Source organism: Agelaius tricolor, unplaced genomic scaffold (genome assembly GCF_023055355.1).
Source record: "Agelaius tricolor isolate 1412-34295 unplaced genomic scaffold, bAgeTri1.0.p SCAF_1, whole genome shotgun sequence".
Classification (NCBI taxonomy): domain Eukaryota; kingdom Metazoa; phylum Chordata; class Aves; order Passeriformes; family Icteridae; genus Agelaius; species Agelaius tricolor.
This window is the reverse complement of record NW_027269261.1, coordinates 17191688-17209812: the sequence shown is the minus strand read 5'-3', so window position 1 is coordinate 17209812 and position 18125 is coordinate 17191688. Positions and strand designations below refer to the sequence as shown.

At 39.1% G+C, this 18125-nt stretch overlaps 1 protein-coding gene across 2 annotated transcripts; it reads left to right on the top strand.

Annotated features, from left to right (window-relative positions):
- Positions 1–702: 702 nt before the first annotated feature.
- On the top strand, positions 703–15812 carry C1D (C1D nuclear receptor corepressor). Of its 2 annotated transcripts, XM_071425071.1 has the most exons (6): positions 738–842; positions 6620–6839; positions 9963–10109; positions 11745–11811; positions 12300–12355; positions 15174–15812. In XM_071425071.1, exons 3-6 carry the CDS (start codon positions 9963–9965, stop codon positions 15348–15350), a joined length of 447 nt encoding a protein of 148 aa, XP_071281172.1. In that variant the 5' UTR covers positions 738–842; positions 6620–6839; the 3' UTR covers positions 15351–15812. The 2 variants fall into 2 exon arrangements, with proteins under 2 accessions (XP_071281164.1, XP_071281172.1); XM_071425063.1 differs by lacking the exon at positions 6620–6839 and having other exon boundaries at positions 703–842.
- Positions 15813–18125: the final 2313 nt, after the last annotated feature.

Genomic DNA, 18125 nt, shown 5'->3' with positions numbered 1-18125 from the left:
TGGAAAGCAAGTTTCTGCTTTAGAAGAGCATCTCCCTCCCCACTGTAGAATCCCAGAAGATAAGGGTCCAATGTATGTCTCAAACGCTGATAACTGGATGGCTGTGAAACCAATGAATCAGACAGGAATCCCATCAGACAAGAATTCTTGGTAATAGCAAAAGACTGTTGGTATTAACACACAGTGAAGAAGAACAAGTTGTGACTGGAGAAGGGGGTCATGAGGAGGTAGGGTACCACTTTTCTCAGATAAATATCCTTGCTTAAGTTCTTGGAGATAAGCACAACAAACCACAATGCAAGCAGAGGAATGAGGCCAAGACGGGCATGGACTGTAGGAGGGATCAAGACCCTTGATAGAATAGACTGCATGAGAACGAATTTACATAGAAAGAGAGAAATGAGTCTTCAGGGCAGGGAAACCTATCCATAAAAAGGTATCCCTGCCCTGAACATTAGTTGGATCCCTTTCTCTTTCCCTCTCTTTCTCTCTCTTTCCCCTTTAATTCTTCCTTTGTCTCTTCCGTGCCCCTTCCCCTTTCTGCAAAACCCCCTGCCGTGCGCTTTTCGTGCATGTCCGGGACTAACTTACACCAACTCCTATGCCGAGTGCATGATTTCCTAATCAAATCTTCCGCTTGTTTGCGGGCCCTATTGCCTGGCTCCCTTTCGACCAAGCGCATTTACGAGATTGGAATCGTTTCCCCTTAAGGCTGGCTCGCCAGACCGCCACTTCCGCATCCCGCTCCGCTCCCTGACGTCACCGCCGGTGGCGGGCGCGGGTCCCGCCCCACTGTCGCCGTGCCCGGGAGCCGCACGCGGTGCTCGGCCGCCCGCCCGCAGGTAAGAGCGGCCACCCCCCAGCTGTGTCCCTGGCGACTTCCTGTGGCTTTAGGCCTTTCCCGAGGCCTTGGGAAGCGGGGAAGCGTGCTGTCGGGAGGCTGTGCACGCGTTGTGGGCGTTGCTAGTGAGCATTATAAACGCGGTTTATGGAATCACAGCGTGGTTTGGGGTGGAAGGGATTTTAAAGATCGTGTCGTTCCAACCCCTCTGCTATGGACAGGGACACCTTCCACTAGGCGAGGTTGCTTAGAGCTCCATCCGGCCTGGCCTTGAATGTTTAATATATGACATGTTTACGACTTGCTCACGTGTACGTGAGAAGAAGAACATGGACTGCAGGCTTTTTTTGCGTTTTTTGAGGATGGACGTTCTGTAGGCAGTAAACAGTTACATTCCTGTTAAAAATTGGGAAAATAGTGTTGCAACTTGAGGAGCCTTGAGAACTTTGCTAAGTATTTCAAAGAGAAGGTACAGCGTGCGTATACCGGCCGTGAGCACAGTTAAGCAGCACCTAACGAAGGGCAGGTAGTATTTAAAGTTATGAGTATCTTGTAATGAAATTTCTGTAGCTCTTATGTTGCTGCTAAGGTCAAAATGTCCCCTTCCTTGTCACTTTGTCACAGCTTTCTGACCACAAGCTTAGTTGCTGCCAGCATTGTGAAATGGACTTCCACTAGCAAATTAAACTTTAAATGCTGCCAATTAAAAGGCCTCATTTTGAGACAAACAAAAATGGAAAAACTGGATTTTAGAATCAACACTGAAATGTGTCTGGCTCATTTCTTGGTTTTAAAAGTATAAAAAAACCCACGTCAAATGTAAAATACCTGGCTATTGCTAATCCTGTGGCAGTATGACCATTGGTAAGGAAATGAGAAAACACTCAACCCAAGGCTCTTCTCCAGAGTGTGAGAAACTTGAAATCGGTAGAATTTTCAGGCTTCATGTCACAAAAGCAGTGTACAAGTTACACAAACCTTTATGATAAGTGCCTTTCTCTTTGAAGTGGCCTAAGATTTTTAGCATTGTTTTTTCATTTGTGATCTGCTTTTCCTCTAAATAAATAAACAGTACACCAGAATGGACTGGCCACCATAGCTCCAGGTAGATGTTTTTTCCTGCATCAGTAAAATTGATGCTAAGAACACAAACATCTCACAATTACTAAATTATATTGAACCAAAAAATGGGTAAACATGCTTCTAATAGTGAACAGCCAAATAAAAATAATAGCACTGCCAAATAAGAACCAGTCAAAAATACATTTTGAATTGCTGTTCAAAATGGTACAGAGAGGCACTACACAAATTGCAAATACAGAAAATGGCATTCTAGTAAAGGGAAGTGCTTTTACATGTATTGTGGAACCAGTGGCTAAAGGAAACTAGGTCAGCAGTTTGAAAGGATTGGAAAAACCTCTTGGCTTTAATTCTGGATATTCATAATAATTGTGCTGATACCAGTGGAGAGTGGCAGCAGGTTTAAGAAGTAGTAAACTCTCCATAGTTTACAAGTATACAGGAGGTGCAAACTGCAGGCAGGTAATTTCCTGTTTGCTGGAAATTTGGTAGGACAGAAGTATTCATTATTGATTGTTGTCCCCACTGTGTGTAAACTGATTTGTCCAAGGAGACAGTCTTTTGCTGCACAAGAAGTTCCTGGTAGGTTCAGTGCCAAGAAAAGGATATGTTTTAAAGACCAGTTTAGAGACACAAATTTAGTGTCACTTTAGAGTGAACATGAACTGAAGTGTGGCAGCATATCTGAGTGTGGGAGCTTTTATGAAAACCTCTCATGAAGAAGTGTTCTGCACATACCTGAAGAAAGCTGTTTTTTTAATTGTACTTATGCTGGGTGTACTGATGGGTTGGAGATGAACAAGAAACAGGTTATATTTGATTTGTTCATAAAAAGAAGCCACTGTGTCTTCCAAGATGTGGAATTTGGGACAATTGATTACAGAGAGTAAAAGTGTTTTATGAATTTTGCAGATGGAGTTGAAGTTTTACATGAGTGGATATAGATGGGGCTGTGGTGAATGAGGGATGTTTAATCCAAGCTGTTTTCCCATAGGATATCCACTATTGGCTGAAGTATAAATGAGCCTATAATACTATTCTCTCCCTTAAAATTTTAATCTTTTAAAACAGATTAGAATAAACTTTGCAAATCTGCTGAAGCTCAAGTGACTCAGTGGCATCAGCAAAAGATTGACAAGTGTGAGCTGTTTTGTAGGATGGCTCTGTGCAGGATTTTTTGGTGGCTGGAGCCTGGATTTGAAGGCAGGGATTTCTTGAGGGCTGTTTACCAGTTGTACTATAGTGCAAATTATGCCCCACATAACTACTGTGGCTTGAGTTGGGATATTTTTAAGGGGATCAAGATAAGCCTACTAGTGTATACATGATATTTAATTGTAGGCTTTTTTACTTTTGCAATGGAAATCTTTCTTGCAAACAGAACTGTGAGTTTGCATTGCAAGAGTTCTCTAATTGTAGAGATTTGCTCTCCAGCTGCCCCAAGCAGGCTTGAAAGGACAAAGCAAAGCAGGCCTGTGGGCACAGTGATGACTAGTGGGCAAGTAATTATTTATTATGAGCAATAATACGTGTCTGTCACGGATTACAGCCTTTTGTACTCAGAACTTTGCAAACATGGATTTCTCTGCCCTAAGGAGGTTTGTGGCCAAAGAACTTAATTCTCATCTCTGGTAGCTTTAAATTTAAAATGCTCATTGTTCTGTTGCCCTACAGCCACAGCAGTAAACTACAGTGTTAGAGAAGTTACACTTTGCTGCACCTGCACATCAGCTGCATTCACTGCAGGTTGTGAGTCAGAACACACGAGAGGGAGGACAGTGCCAGTTTTCAGGAGCTGACAGAGATGGTTTGTCATATCAATGACGTTCATGTGTTTATTTTGAATTTCAGAGCGGTTTTATATGTCCTGACTGAAAGGTTTTGGGTTTGTTTTTGTTTTCTCTAGTTTGTTTTTTTCCTCCATGCAATCAGTAAATATCCATGAAAAGAAGAAATAATCTAATTACCTAATCTGATTTTTATTAGGTGAAAAATCTGAAAAAATAAAGGATCTGAGCTAAGTATGAAGAAAAGGCCTTTTAGTGTTTAAGGAATAGGCAAGAATTAACATGATGAGTAAATTGCAATATTTAGCAGAATGCTAAATCGCTTTTTGTCTTCTGTTTACATGTTACAAAATATTTCAATTACACCATTTTTATCCCAAACTTGCAGTTTTAATTCCACTTGAAAACCACATGCATGATGCTAACACTGAGCATTTTTCATTTCTGCTTGAGTGGTTTCTTATTACCATGTTGACAGATGCATGTAGCTTCTACTATGTTCACCATGTATCTTCAGTAAAATCTCTCATAGAGGTACTTATGGCCTAATTAGAGTTTATATCTTTCAGTATGTTAGGGCTTTGCGGGGGGCAGAGGGGGGTGTGAGCAGGGAGGGAAGTTTGGTTTTGCTTTCTAAGCAGCTGGCAACTGCTTTCTAAGGCTTGTGTTAAATCACCTCTAGATATATTAAAAGATTATTCATAAAAGCCACCTGAAAATTGACTACTGTTTGCTAGTAGTATTGTCCACAACCATCTGTATTCTGTTTGTTTTTATTTAAAATACAACCAAGTTAAAGGCCATATGAAGGTATCTTAGATTAATAGCCATGTTAACACTACAGCAAACTGCTTTTGATTGTCACTTGTGTAGTTGTTTTTATCGAGTCTGCAGAAGATGACATATTTTCTCTTTCTCCTTTTCATATTTGTGTCTTTTCTGTGGTTCATTAATGTCTGATATTTCCCTCCCTTTCTGCAGTTTGTATTACCTACTTTGGTTTATAGTATATTGATATGTTGACTGCAAAAAGAACAAGGTGTTCCTTGTGTTCTAAGCAGAAAATGCAGTCATCTTTCTGAATAAATGAGAATTCAGAATTTTTCAGAAATTTCAGAATATTCAGAAATTTTGTACCTATGGAAACTAACAAACATTTTTTTTTAAACAGACCTAAATGCAATGCATAAATTTTCTCATGAAATTCGTTTACTTTTGCAATCTAAAGTCCTTTTCTTCCTCAAATACATATTCTTATGGGGTTTTTCCCCAAAAACGACATGGCAGCTCAGGGTTATTAAAAAGGAAGTTTGTTTCTGGTAAGTTTGTGTTAGGAAGTTGTACAACATTTTTCATCAGTTTTTTTGCCTCTGTGTCCTTAATCAAAGTAGTCAATTTCTTTTGTATTTATGTTTTTGGGTTATGAACCTTTCTTTGCATTCTCAAAATTTTAAAGTGTTACCATTGCACAATCACAGGTTATGTGTTATGCATCATAGGTCTTATTGCTTGATAATGAAAATTCTATCTTATTTCCTTTAGAATTCCCCATTGTTTGCCTTACCTAGCTAGAATTTTTCATTACTTCTCTTATCTGAATATTTCTACTATCCTTAATTTTTAAAGTAAGAACTCAGTCCCAAATAAAATCTGGTTGAAAGTCAATAAATTCAAATAAGAAAATCTGTCTAATTAACATTGTCTTCAGGGACTGACTTAAGTTTTTGCTTATTCAAAATACAAAAATAAACACTTTAAGAACTTTGAGGAAAATTTTGTTTGTTATTTAATAACTGAAACATAACTACTGAGGGCAGTATAGCTTTTGGGTGTATGTTTAGAGAGTCATGGAGTTCCCCGCTATCTTTGGCTTTGTCATTGTGCAGGTGTGAGTACACAACCCATGTGTTGACTTTGGCAGAAACAGTTTTTTGGAGTTTCTAGTGTACACGTTTTTAATGTAGTTTGCTCAAAATTATTTAAGGCTGTTGACTTGCCTCATTGTTGGCATGTTTAGAGATTACTTATGCTGAAACAACAGTGTAACGGAAAGACAGACAGAGGTCTCTACACAGCAGGAGTAGGAACTTGCTAGTTCCTGTTGAAGTGAACAGAAAACACAAGTTTAATAATTTCTTCCCGCTCCCCAGGCAGAAGCAGCAGACTTATCAGTGAATGGTTCTTTACACAGGCTAAAGGGCAGCCTTCTTCCATTGAAGTTCGATTGTTGGAGGTTAAGATTTTTCCTTTTCTTTCTTTTTTCTTTCATGGAATTTTGTCCCATTTGTTGTAAGAGACAATAACAACCGATACTTATGGGAGACAAAAGAAATGGCCAAGGTGGGGGAAGGGTGCGGCTGCCTATCCTCTTACCTGAGGGGCTTTTTCTTGGGAAGGGCAGAGATATGGTGAGATTCTGGCTGGGGCGTGAGGGGCTGGGCTTCGCCCCGGCTCTCTCTCTCTCGGCATCGGAGGAGGGACAGAGGAACAGTCGGTCTGTGGTCGCTGCCCGGAGGATTTGCTGCCACTACAGAGCTTTTGTCCTCCCACTGCTTCTCCTACCTCAGGTCAGCCTTTGCTCGTAAGAGCAGCTGATGAACTGGGACCTAATTAACACCCGATCCGGCTGGAAAGGACCCTCACCATCTACTGGGGTACCTCAGGGGAAAACCCGGGACCCGACCCTCTCCCCCTTCCCGGAGGGCGCGTCTCCCCGGCTCCGTGTGGCAGCTGCTGCAGAGGAGCCCGGCTGCTGCTGCCCAGACTCTCCGTTTTCTGACGCTGCCTCGGGCTTTTTTGCTACACTTTTACCTAGCACCCCGTGTCCACCCGACCTCCCCGAAGCTCCTGCTAAAGCTGCGGGGTTTTCTGTTACATTTTCTTTTGCCCCCGGGTGTGCCTGCCTCTACAGTCCCAGCCGCCGCTCCGAGGTTCCTGCTGCAGCCCACTTCCCCATCCAGCCCGCCCGCCATTACCACGTGAGGGAGACGCGGCTGAGCTCGCGCCGCAGCTCCCCCTGCCGGCGCGGGGATCCGCCGTGCCCGGCCGGGAGCCACCAGCGCCCCTGCCGGCTGTGACCGGAACTGCACCGAAGGGGAAAGTGCCCGACAGCCGAGAGAGGCTCCAGCTGGGTTTGTGGTTCTGTTTGGTGTTTTTGTGTTCTGCCATTGTTGTTTTTGTTTGCCTTCTTATCCGTATACATACTAGTAAAGGTCTATTATTCCTTTCCCATATCTTTGCCTGAAATCCCCTTAATTTCAAATTTATAATAATTTGGAGGGAAGTGGGTCATATTTTTCCATTCGAAGGGAGGCTCCTGCCTTCATTGGCAAACACCTGCCTTTCAAACCAAGACAGATTTTTCCCTTTCCTGGCTAATAGTGTTGAGTAAATAAATATTCAGTAAATATGAGGATAAACATAATTCTTTCTGGTTCGTGAGACAGCAATGATAGCAAAATGTATTTCAGACTGTATTTGTTATCTTTTCCTTCTATGCTCCTATTCTGCTTCTGTCTTATTCCTTAATTCTAACTTGGTATACTGAAAAGAATTTCAAATATGTGACTATTTATCCTTGTAAACCAGCTTCAGTTAATTTTGGTAACACATACTTGCTATAGGCTTTTGTTAGTTCTCTTTTTTGTTCTTGCTGGTGCTGGATACACTGATTAAGGGAGAGAGAGAAGTTGGAATTTATCACTGCCTGCCTGTCAAATCAAGACCATAGTAGGTTAAGTATTGCAGTGATGGAAAGATCTGTAAGTGATTGTTGGATTGTATTACCCCTCTCCCTGTTTGTGTAAGTGTTGGTAACATGTGTTGACAGACACCTTCTTACCAAACTTGGCTGTATTAACAACTAGGAAAATATAGTTTCTTTTGTAATTTTGAGGGGTTTTTAATGCTATATTATATGACCAAAAGTTAATAACAAACATTGTTTCTGAACCCTTTTAATCAACCTAACATGGCAGATTATAAAGCAGGTGGTTAGGAGAGTAGAACGAAACACAAGAAGTGTTATTGTGAATGTCAGAAATAATTGTATTGGTATTTTGCCTTTCTGTGGGCAGCATCTTGTGGATCCAGCTCAGCTTTCTTCCTTGGGTCTGCCACAGCTGACAGAAGTAATACTTATGTATGTGGTGTGTTGGAGCGGTGGCCAGTGGAAAGTAAAACGCCCAGGCTAGATAAGTGTCCAGCCAACCTCCAGCCAGTCAGGCACTTCCCCAACCCGAAGTCAGGGCCTTGTGCCCAAGGCAATGTCAAGCCTTGCGGACGTGTGGCCGCAGTAGAGAGCTCCGAAGTCGCAGGATGAAATGAAGAGGCAACCCTCAGTTTCTTCAGGGAGGGTGGTTTTATTGGTAGGGAAACGTGGAGGTTCAGGTAGAAGGAGCTGAGGGCCCCGAGGCAGGGAAAGCCTCGGTTTTACAGAGGGTGGGAGGGGTGAAAGATAGCAAATCAGAGAGGGATACATTAAGGATTGGCATGATCGGAGAACCCATCAAACACAGTTGCGGGAGGGACCCTGGCCCCTAACCCAATCACCTGACATCCTGACCTGAACTTTCTAGAAAAAGAGGCAGGGGTGTCGAGTGACAGGCAGGCCACCAGGGGTGGGGAACAAGAAAGATAACCAAGACAACTGGGGAGGGGTTTGGGGATTGACACAAACTGGTAACAGGGCAGGACCTTCTGAGAGAACAATGGGGGGAAAACTGAACAAGCATAAAACACACCACAACATTGTGTGGCTTACATGCTGGGGTGGGGAGGGGACCTTTACCATGGTTGGCATTGTGATTCTGTACTCAGTGTGAAAACCAGCTCTGACCAGGATGAGCAGTCATGCAGCTGAGTAGGATTATAATTCTTAACTGTGCAAACAATAGCAGTGCAGCTGGGCTTGTTAACTGCCTGATCATATTTCTGAAATCACGTGGTATGGTTAAAACTGAAGTTGCAGGCAAGCTTGAGTAGCTCCACACCATTTTTTCTCCCAATTGACTTCCTTTTTGACCTCCAAGAGACAATATAAATAAAAATAAACCTCTCTCACACATCCCTGCTCTTGCCAGGGAAACGGAAAGATCAAATCATTATCTAAAACAAACTGCAGTGATGTGACAGCTCTTTGCTGTTTGTACTGACTGTGTGGCTTGGTGTTCATTGATAAAGTGCAGTCTCTTTGATTTCTGTTCCCTCTCTCTGTACTCAGCACCTGGAGAGTGGGATTATCACACTTGAGTCTAAGAAAAGTCTGCAGTGATCCAGGTGTTCCCACTTTTCTTGATTCAGCTCACCAAATAGGCAGGAAATATTACATATTTCTTCTCTTTTTTCCTTAGAACATTTGAAAAGTTGTTGCTCAGTAGATATTGTAGAAAATAACATAGCTCTAAGTAACATTTACTCCCCAAGATAATACCTGATTTATGATACGAGAGGAATTAAAGATATTGATTATAAACTAGCAGCCAGATGGCTTGGCAGTAGCCATACCATGGTACTGTGAATTCTGGGAACAAAAAAAGGGTGCTTTGGGATTTTTCACATCTTATTTCTTAGTTGCACTGATGTGTTGACAAGATTGCAAGAGTATTCTGAAATCCCAAAATCAACTCAGCTTTGCTACAGGTAGAGTTATATTGGGGATTATAATACCCCATAGGGACTTCAGAAAGCTGGATACAGGGTTCACAAGAAGAATTTTTTGGATCTACTGCTAAATGAACTGACCATGACATAACTGGTGCTGAAGTAATGTCTCTTTCTAAGAGAGACTGTATCCCCATTGGTTTGGTTTGTAGTTTGGGGTTTTTTTTGGTTAGTTAGATAGTTTTGGTTTTGTTTTTCCTGGTATCCTGCCTGCTGCTTGGTGTATGTAGCTCTTTATATAGTGTGATTTATAGAACACCTCTTTTAAACATGCAAATAATTTCTTTCTATCACAGATTATAAAAGCTAAATACTGTTTTAGAACCGTTGCAAGAATAGGCACTAAAGTTGTGCAAATTGTAATGATCCGTCATGCCATTTTGCACAGGAGTTAGGAGATATCCCTGAAATGGCAGAACCTTTTACAGTGTTGCTGCTGGCATTATCTGCAAGAACTCTTCACATGTAGGCATTTCTTATAATGTTTAATGAATGAATGCTAATGCTTTGTGTTGTAAATTGCAGTCTTTAAAGTACCTACAGTCTGTAGGTACTTAATGAAAAGGATTATTATTTTTGTTTCCACTTTCCAGATGGAAATGTCAGAAGATGATAATAACATGGAAGAATACCCCACTGAAATTCATGATTATCTCACAGCATTTGAAAAGTCTCTTGGTTCTGTAGATGAGATGCTGAAGACAATGATGTCAGTTTCTAGGAGTGAGCTTTTGCAAAAGGTAAGTTATCTTCCTTTTTAAACTCTTTTCCTTGTTAATACACAAATACTTGAGAGTCTGAACTGAAATAAAAGGGTCTGTTAGGCCAACCACTGCACTGAGAAATAACAAAAGTGACAGTCCTACGCTTGACACTTACTGTTAAGTCCTTACATTTCTAAGAAATCTAGATGGTCTTACAAGCTCAACAATGCAACACATGCTCTTCCAATCTGATAAGTGATAACTTTACCAGTGTGTGGAAGAACGGCTACGTGACAGAGGCCACGTTCTGGACCAAGAATCGGGAGGATGCAGCTAATCTGGGTCCCTGCACGTGCAAAACACTGTGTCCTTGACCATAGCTGTGGTACAATAACAAGTAGTGAGAGAGACATGAGAAAAGAAAGATGTAACCCCTAAGGTATGAGGAAGAACTGATATTGTAGTATAGCTAATAGATTGCTTAGCTTGCAGAATATGTATGAGCTTATTACTTGTTGTGCATAAAAGTCTGATGATGCTCTCTTCAATAAACGAAGCTTGCTAAACACTCATATTGAGCATCCAAGTTTCCCTCACCGCGACACCAGTGAGACATTTAGCTCAGGGACATTATAGCTTATTCCTGACCTTCCTTAACATGCTTGTCCATAATGGAGAGGTCACTCACATTTTTGATTGAGACTTCTTCACAGCAAACTGAATGGAACTGATGTACCCAGCAGGATGTGAAGGTGAACTGGCAGAAGTGAGAATTGATCTGATTCCAGAAGTCTAGACTTGCAGAACCTGAGCTGTCTCCTCTAGCTATGCTATAAGTCTGCAAAATGTGACTTTTTTTTAGAGCAAGGTAGTGCCTGAGAATTTCATATAAGCATCTCTGTCTTATAACATTTAAAGCCTAATGTGTAATTTATTTCTGTAGGGCAAGAAAAAGGCAACACATGAGGGAACTTCTTTATCCTGTGAGGATTTCTTGCACAAATAAATTATGAAGAAAACGGTCTTGACAACACAGATCTTTTTACAGTATCCATGTTAGAATAGTGAGCTCTACAATGATATTATCAGAGTTTCTGGAAGTCATGTAGGACTAAAATAATAAATTGACTTAGACAGTCAAGGGAAACAAAACCCCTTTCATTACCTTTATCCTTCCTTTGCTTTATATCCATAAGTATTCTGACATGCGTTGAAGACACGGTCTGCCATGTGTCATGTTAACATTCATTGATTGTATATTGATGTTTGTGTTTCAGCAACTTTTAAACTTTTTTTCCCCTTCCATTGATAGCAACAACTATGTTGAATTAAGTTTCTGTGGAAAAAGAGGGACTTTATTTCTGACTATGGGAACAGTAGTCTTAAGAGATACATGCTAAGGGATTGTGCTTTTGGTGTATGGGACTGTGGCGTTTAACTTCAGACTGGGAGAATTACACAAATACTTGGAGAGGAGAGAATGAATGGTCCTGTGATGGCATGGAAATAAGGCATAAACACAGTCTCAGTGAACTTGTGATGCAAAAACATGCTCCTTCAGTGTGTATTCTTTTATGAATACATTTGCAATTATAAAATGTGCACATTACCACAATCTGTGCATATCTTGCTTAAAAATCTTCAAATATAATGGTTTTTTTTTCATTCTAGTTAGATCCTCTTGAGCAAGCAAAGCTGGATCTAGTTTCGGTGTACACATTAAATTCTCTGTTCTGGGGTAAGTATGTGGTGTAAAGAAAAACGTAGTATTTATGATTAGCATTCAAACATCTAGACAGCCACAAACACTAAATAATCATATCTCATAGCCAAATAATTAAAAACTTGTAATTACCCTGAGTACCACATTATTGCCAACCATAGGGTAAATGATGTTGAAATTCTGAATCAAAAATCTATATTTAGAAAAGCTAATTTTGTACGTGCGTGAGTATGTTTCTGGTTCCTTTGTGGCAGTCTTTTCTGTTCTTTAAAGGACTGAAAGTTTAACCATTTTAGTTGTTAAATTTTAACCATTTTAGTTGTTGGGGGTATTTTAGCTGCAATATTTAATAATAATAGTTTGTCAGATACTTAATGACACTGTTAACAATTCTTATTAATGATTTTATGTGGAAGCCTTGGTTTTCCTATGTGACTGCTTGATAGGGTCTTCAGTCATAGATAGCTTTCAGTTTCAAAACAAGCTTGTTTTTTTTCTTGTAGTATACTTGGCTACCCAGGGAATCAATCCAAAGGAACATCCAGTGAAACAAGAGCTGGTGAGTTGCGTACACTACATGTGTCCTACTTGTGTACAATGGTTAGCCCAAATGGAAGTTTAAAAATGTTTATATCTACATTTAAAAATGATACATTGCTCTAATAGCACGCATATGCTACATGGTGTTATAAACTACTTATATGCCCTGCTGGGCTCTTTAAATTAAGAAAGTAATTTTTTTAATTTTAAACAGTACTGTTTAAAATAAAGTTGTAGAGTCTGCTGAAATTATAAAAGGATGATGAATGATATCATCTTATCTTTTCTTTTTTCCACCTTTGGTCGAGAATTGGATTCTGTGCAGAGCAACTTTTCACTTGTATCTGTTAAATGGAAAAGTGTTACAGGCCTGATAATAATTTATAACTTCCAGTATGGCATTTTTTTCCTTATAAATACTTGGAATCATGTTAATCTCTGAGGCTGCCTTTTCTTACTTTTGTATGACTCTAAAAGTACAGTGTGGTTGATTTACTAGTGAAGACGGGAAAGTGCCCCCCTCCCCCTTCCAAGCCCTTCAATAATTCATTTTCTCAGCAGTAAAGAATCCAGTTCTGCAACAAAGCTAAAAGCTTTTTTGGCACCAGTTGTATGTGTATTGTCCAGTAATTCTGCATTAGTGACATATTTACGACCTATAATAAATCTTTAGTTTTGTCTTTATATTCCATTTTGATGCATGACTACAGTAAAGAAAGCCAGCTATCTTGAAAATTCTGCTGACTTAAAAATCTGAATCATTTAGCCTGAAGAAAAAATAGAAATCCAAACTTCTCACTACTCATTTTAATTCCTGAATAAATGAAAATATTAAATCTCAGCAGATGTGAAATAGTTAGCTTAAATATAATTCTTGCATTACCAGTGGAATGGGAGAGAGGACTAAAAATGTAGAAAGCTAGCCTGAATAACAAGAATACTTCTATTTTAAAATTTGTGAGGTTTTCAGTAGTCTAGACTGTATCATATTAAAAAATGCATCAGTTAATACTTTGTGAGCTTTGTTTCAGTTTTTTGTTCCTCCTATATCATGTAGTGTTTGAATATCATGTTAATTTAGTGATACTATGAACTTTTATCTCTTCTGCTGTGGGTATTTTATGTATTTTGTATTTTGCTTCACAACTGCTGTTTTAGCTCTGAAGAAGGATTGAATATTTTCATAGCCTTGTTTGTTACTCAGATCTCTTTTCCTCTTGCAAGTATCAAGGTTGAATGAATGCACATTTCTTCCTTCTAAAGACATTGTGATGTTCTTATTCATGTGGAAAGGGAATTAAAAAAGACTTTGTGTCATGATTATTTTGTTTGTAGAATTGCTCTCCTTGTGTACATACAGGTATTCAAACTGTATTAATAAAACTCACACTCAGGCTATCAGAATTAATTTCTTTTGTCAAGTTGACATTTTCCAGCTCCTTTTTCCCATGTTAATACATGTAGGTTTGCCATCTGTTCTCATTAGCCATCTCAGTCACCAAAGAAATATTATGTCCGATCATGATTTCAGACCCTCTAAAGCCCTCCTTGTTAAAGCTGTGTTTTTGATACAGAAGGAGTGGCCAAGTTTTTGACAGTCGCTTAAAATGATCACTGAAGAGTTGAAAATCAGTTCTGTAGTGTAAGTCTTGTAACTTTTGTTCCAGATTCAAAGAGGTGGCAATGGCTGTGAGAAATGTGAGAAATATCAAAATTTATTTTAGCAACATCCACACATATTCTGTTAATCCACATTCATAATTCAGGTATCAGAGCACTACATATATGTGTATATATATTACTGTTGTTTGTATGACCATAACATCCAAAGGCCCTACAGTTAAAGGCTATATTAGGCTAAATATGTAGACTTGAAATCTGTAAACCAAATTGTTAAATATTTTGCGGAGTTACTGTAAGTGTACTCCCTTGTCAGTGAAGAGAAGCAGGCACTTATCAGAGGGAGATTCCTATCATCCTAAAGCTGCTTACTACCCTCTCAAAGTAATTTTCTTTATTTGTTGCAGGAGCAGATGAGGATGAGTAGGCACATAAATGAGATTGTTAAGCTGGGAGGGTATACTTCTGTGGGGCTGAGTCCCCACAGTTGTGGTTTGGTCAAAAAAACCCCCCATAAACACCAAATAACTGATAGGCTAAGATATGTCATATAGGCATGCCCTTTTCCCTGGAAATAGCCTGTATTGTTATTTATGGCCATAAAATGAACTTCTGATATGGCTGGAAATTCATCAGGTTGCCCTAAATAAGTTCTTTAATAAGACCTCTTGACCATTTCAGGAACTTAAGCCCTAAACTTCTGGAGTACAGACATGTGTGATGCTTGTACCATCTTTGATTTTGTGTAAGATGCCTTTTTAGCTTTGCTTGGACTTGCTGATTCTGTTTTTTTTGTGGACAGTAGTTAGGTAGTATAATGCATCCATAAATATGTCAAATACCTAAATATTATTTTGGCATCTTTATGTAGGTCAAACTCCAAACTGAGTTCAGTATTTTATTTTCTAACTTTGCTTGCAAGGACAGTTCCCATATCTCTGCAAATTAAATGCAGAGTCTGCATGTCTGTAGGACTTTGTGTTCCTGTTATAGCGGGTGTCATGCAGATGGTGTGGTAGGTACCTGTGATGGAAAATATGCTAAAGGAAAGTCTCAAGTTTGCAAAGGGCCTGGTATATTTATTTAAGTAATACTATTCTTCTAGGTATTATAGTTCTAGAAGTGTATAGTGTGGAGAACTTCTACTCATTGATTCATTTTAGCAGTAATCTTGGCAGAGTGGTTTGAAATACTTTTCCTTTTTTTTTTTCTCCTAGGAGAGAATAAGAACATACATGAACAAGGTCAAAGAAATAGCAGACAAGAAAAAGGCATCCAAACTTGATAAAGGAGCTGCTTCTAGATTTGTAAAAAATGCGCTCTGGGAACCAAATGCAGAAAATGAATATACTTCCAAATCTCCTGTAAAAGGAAAAAAGAGACAAAAGGACTAAATCTATTTTTCCCCTCATAAGAATTGTGGACACCTAGAACTTACTTGGAAATGTTTTGCATACTGCATGCATCTCATAGAAGAGCTGTATAACAGATTAATTTATACTTACAAATTTTACAGGATTGTATTTTGTCCAGAACATTTGTCACTGCGGTGATCACATTTAATGTGTATCTAAAAGTGCCATTTGATGCACATTGGACATTTCATTACTCACATGATAATAACCTGACATATACTTGCTGGTAATAAATACTAGTGATGTTTTGTTTATAATGCCTATGAATTCAATTTTTAAATGATTTGTTGACACTTTTTTGTCAATCAATCTCCTCAATATTAAAAAGTTTCAAACACTGCTATCCAGTCTGTGGTGTTTATGAAAGAGCATTGTGTGAAATGTCTTAGTTTTAGAGTTTTGTAAGCCTTATTCATTGTATTAAACTCTTTTCAACTTGAAGGTGTGCAATATTTCCTTACGTCTGTTGCCTCTGAGAAAGCAGGGCTTCAAGGGCCACAAGCAAACACCCTGGATTCTGCTCTAAGCCCTTGTGTCTAGTCAGTGAAAAAGTTACATATCCCCTAAGGCAATTTGTGGGGTCGAAAGAAAAGGAGCAGGCTGGGGATGGGTATTAGGAAACAGCACATGCAGGAGCTTGATCGAATTTTGGCTGCAGTGCTCCTCCCTTAGTGCTAATGCTGGGAGAAATGTGCTCTGGGGTGGTAAGAGTGTGGCCATCTATTGGTGTTTCTCAAGTCTTCATTAAGGAAAGCATCCTCAGGTGCAAAAAAAGCTACTGCTCTGTCTTGGAAATACTGTATTTTTCCTCAAAATGTGAAGATTAGTTGTTTAGGAAGGGTGGGGTGTTAGGTGGGTTCAGTTTTCAATATTATGCAATGTAAAGCTCAATTATCTGCCCAAAAGCTATTTAACAATTAGCAAGGAATTAACAATTACAAAGGAAAAATAGAAGATTTAGCTCAAAAAAATGCAGTATGGGTAGCAGTTCATTCAAGTCTTTGGGAAATGTTGTTAGTATAAAATGATAAGAACAAAGCTCTGGTATTGCAAGCTGAATGATGTTCAGTGGATGGTTGCTGTCCTTGGCATTTTACTGCAGCAGGCAATGCAGAGTGTGAACTAAACTGAATTAGGTATTAAAATGAAGGTTTTTCCCTAATTGTTATCTAAAAATACACATTTAAAAGGAAAAATTCAATGCATTGACAAGTTTATTAAACTCATTACATGTCTAGAAACTTTTTTAGTGACTGGTATGAATTTACATATTTTTGTTTACAATAAGCTCTTCAGGTAAATAGCAATGCCTTCAATCCATCTAACAAGAGAACTATTTAGATGTGGGTACCTAACCTTGCTGCCTCAGATCCACAGGACTGCTTATGTGAGTATACATGTCAAAGGCCTATAAAAAACTAAAATGACGGTGCTTTGTTTCTTCAGGTTAATGTCATGGTTGTGTCAAATGAAGGAGCTATTGGACTTGGGAGTCCAAGAAAATAGGAGAGTTTTTTTTTGTTTTGTTTTTTGGTTGGTTGGTTGGTTGGTTGGTTTTGGGTTTTTTTTTTTTTTTGTTGTTTTTTTTTTTTTTTTGTTTAGTTAAGGTTTAAAATTTGAAAGACCCAAAGTGTGTCCTTGACCAAAAGTAACACATTTATGTGAAGCAGTTCTTCTAAATAGGTCTGGATGGTGTTGGCTTGGAAGGCTGTGTGCCCTGTCTTGTACCCCTTTCAACCTGACACTGCAGATGGCAGTGTTAGACTGTTTTAAATAGACTTATGGACTAGGTGTGAGTGTTGAGGTCTGCATGTACCTCATGCATGAGGTTCAAAATGTTAATTACAGACCCACTGATCTAAAAAAAAAGAAAAAAGGTCATGTGTTCTTTGGACTAGTGGGAAAGGCAGTTGGAGGATAGAAGTGGTCTGAAGTAGCACAAACCAGAGCACTTTAATATAGAAATTTTCTGGGAGATAGCATCTTCTGCTTTGAGAGGCATTGTCTTGAGGAAATGAGCAGCTCAGCTTGTACTTATGTGCAGCGCTGTTAATTAAAGGAGGATTGGAGGACGTTTCCATTACATTATTTTCCTCTTAAGCTTCAATTATAGGTTTTGTTTTAAAAGGATAATTTCTGAAAAGGATCATTATTCATTGTCCAGTAAAGTACACAGGTTTCATTGGTAAATATTTAAACAAGAGTAATGCAAGGCTATTAGCTGAGACTTACTGAGGTAGAAGTCCATCTGGCATAATTAATTATGTGCAGGTATTTGACATTTGTAATAGGACAGTTTAAATAGATATAGCATGTGCAATTTTGTATTTTTTTAAAGCCTTGCATCATTCAGTACAGCTGTTAATGGTGTGGATTGCAGCTTTGGTTTTCTGACACAACACAACACAGACAAATACCCTACAGACTAAGAATCCTCACCCTGTGCTTATTATTCATGAACAGCCCTATTTGAAAGAAGCTTGAAATCATGATTATGAATGCTAAGTGGTTTTTATATCATTGAAGTGATTACTTTGTTAAAGATTTTGTTTTGATTCAGACATTTAATGAATTCTTGGAACTTTTCTTTCTTTGCACCAAGGAAGTGGTGAGGTTCATGACGGCATATGAAGTTAGCGGCTGGCACTAGAATTTGGTGTCAGGTCGCATGAGGAATTTTCCAAGTTCACAAAAATATATTTCAAAAGAGAAGTGAAAATGCACCTCAGGGTGTTAAATCCCACTTGTGTTAGT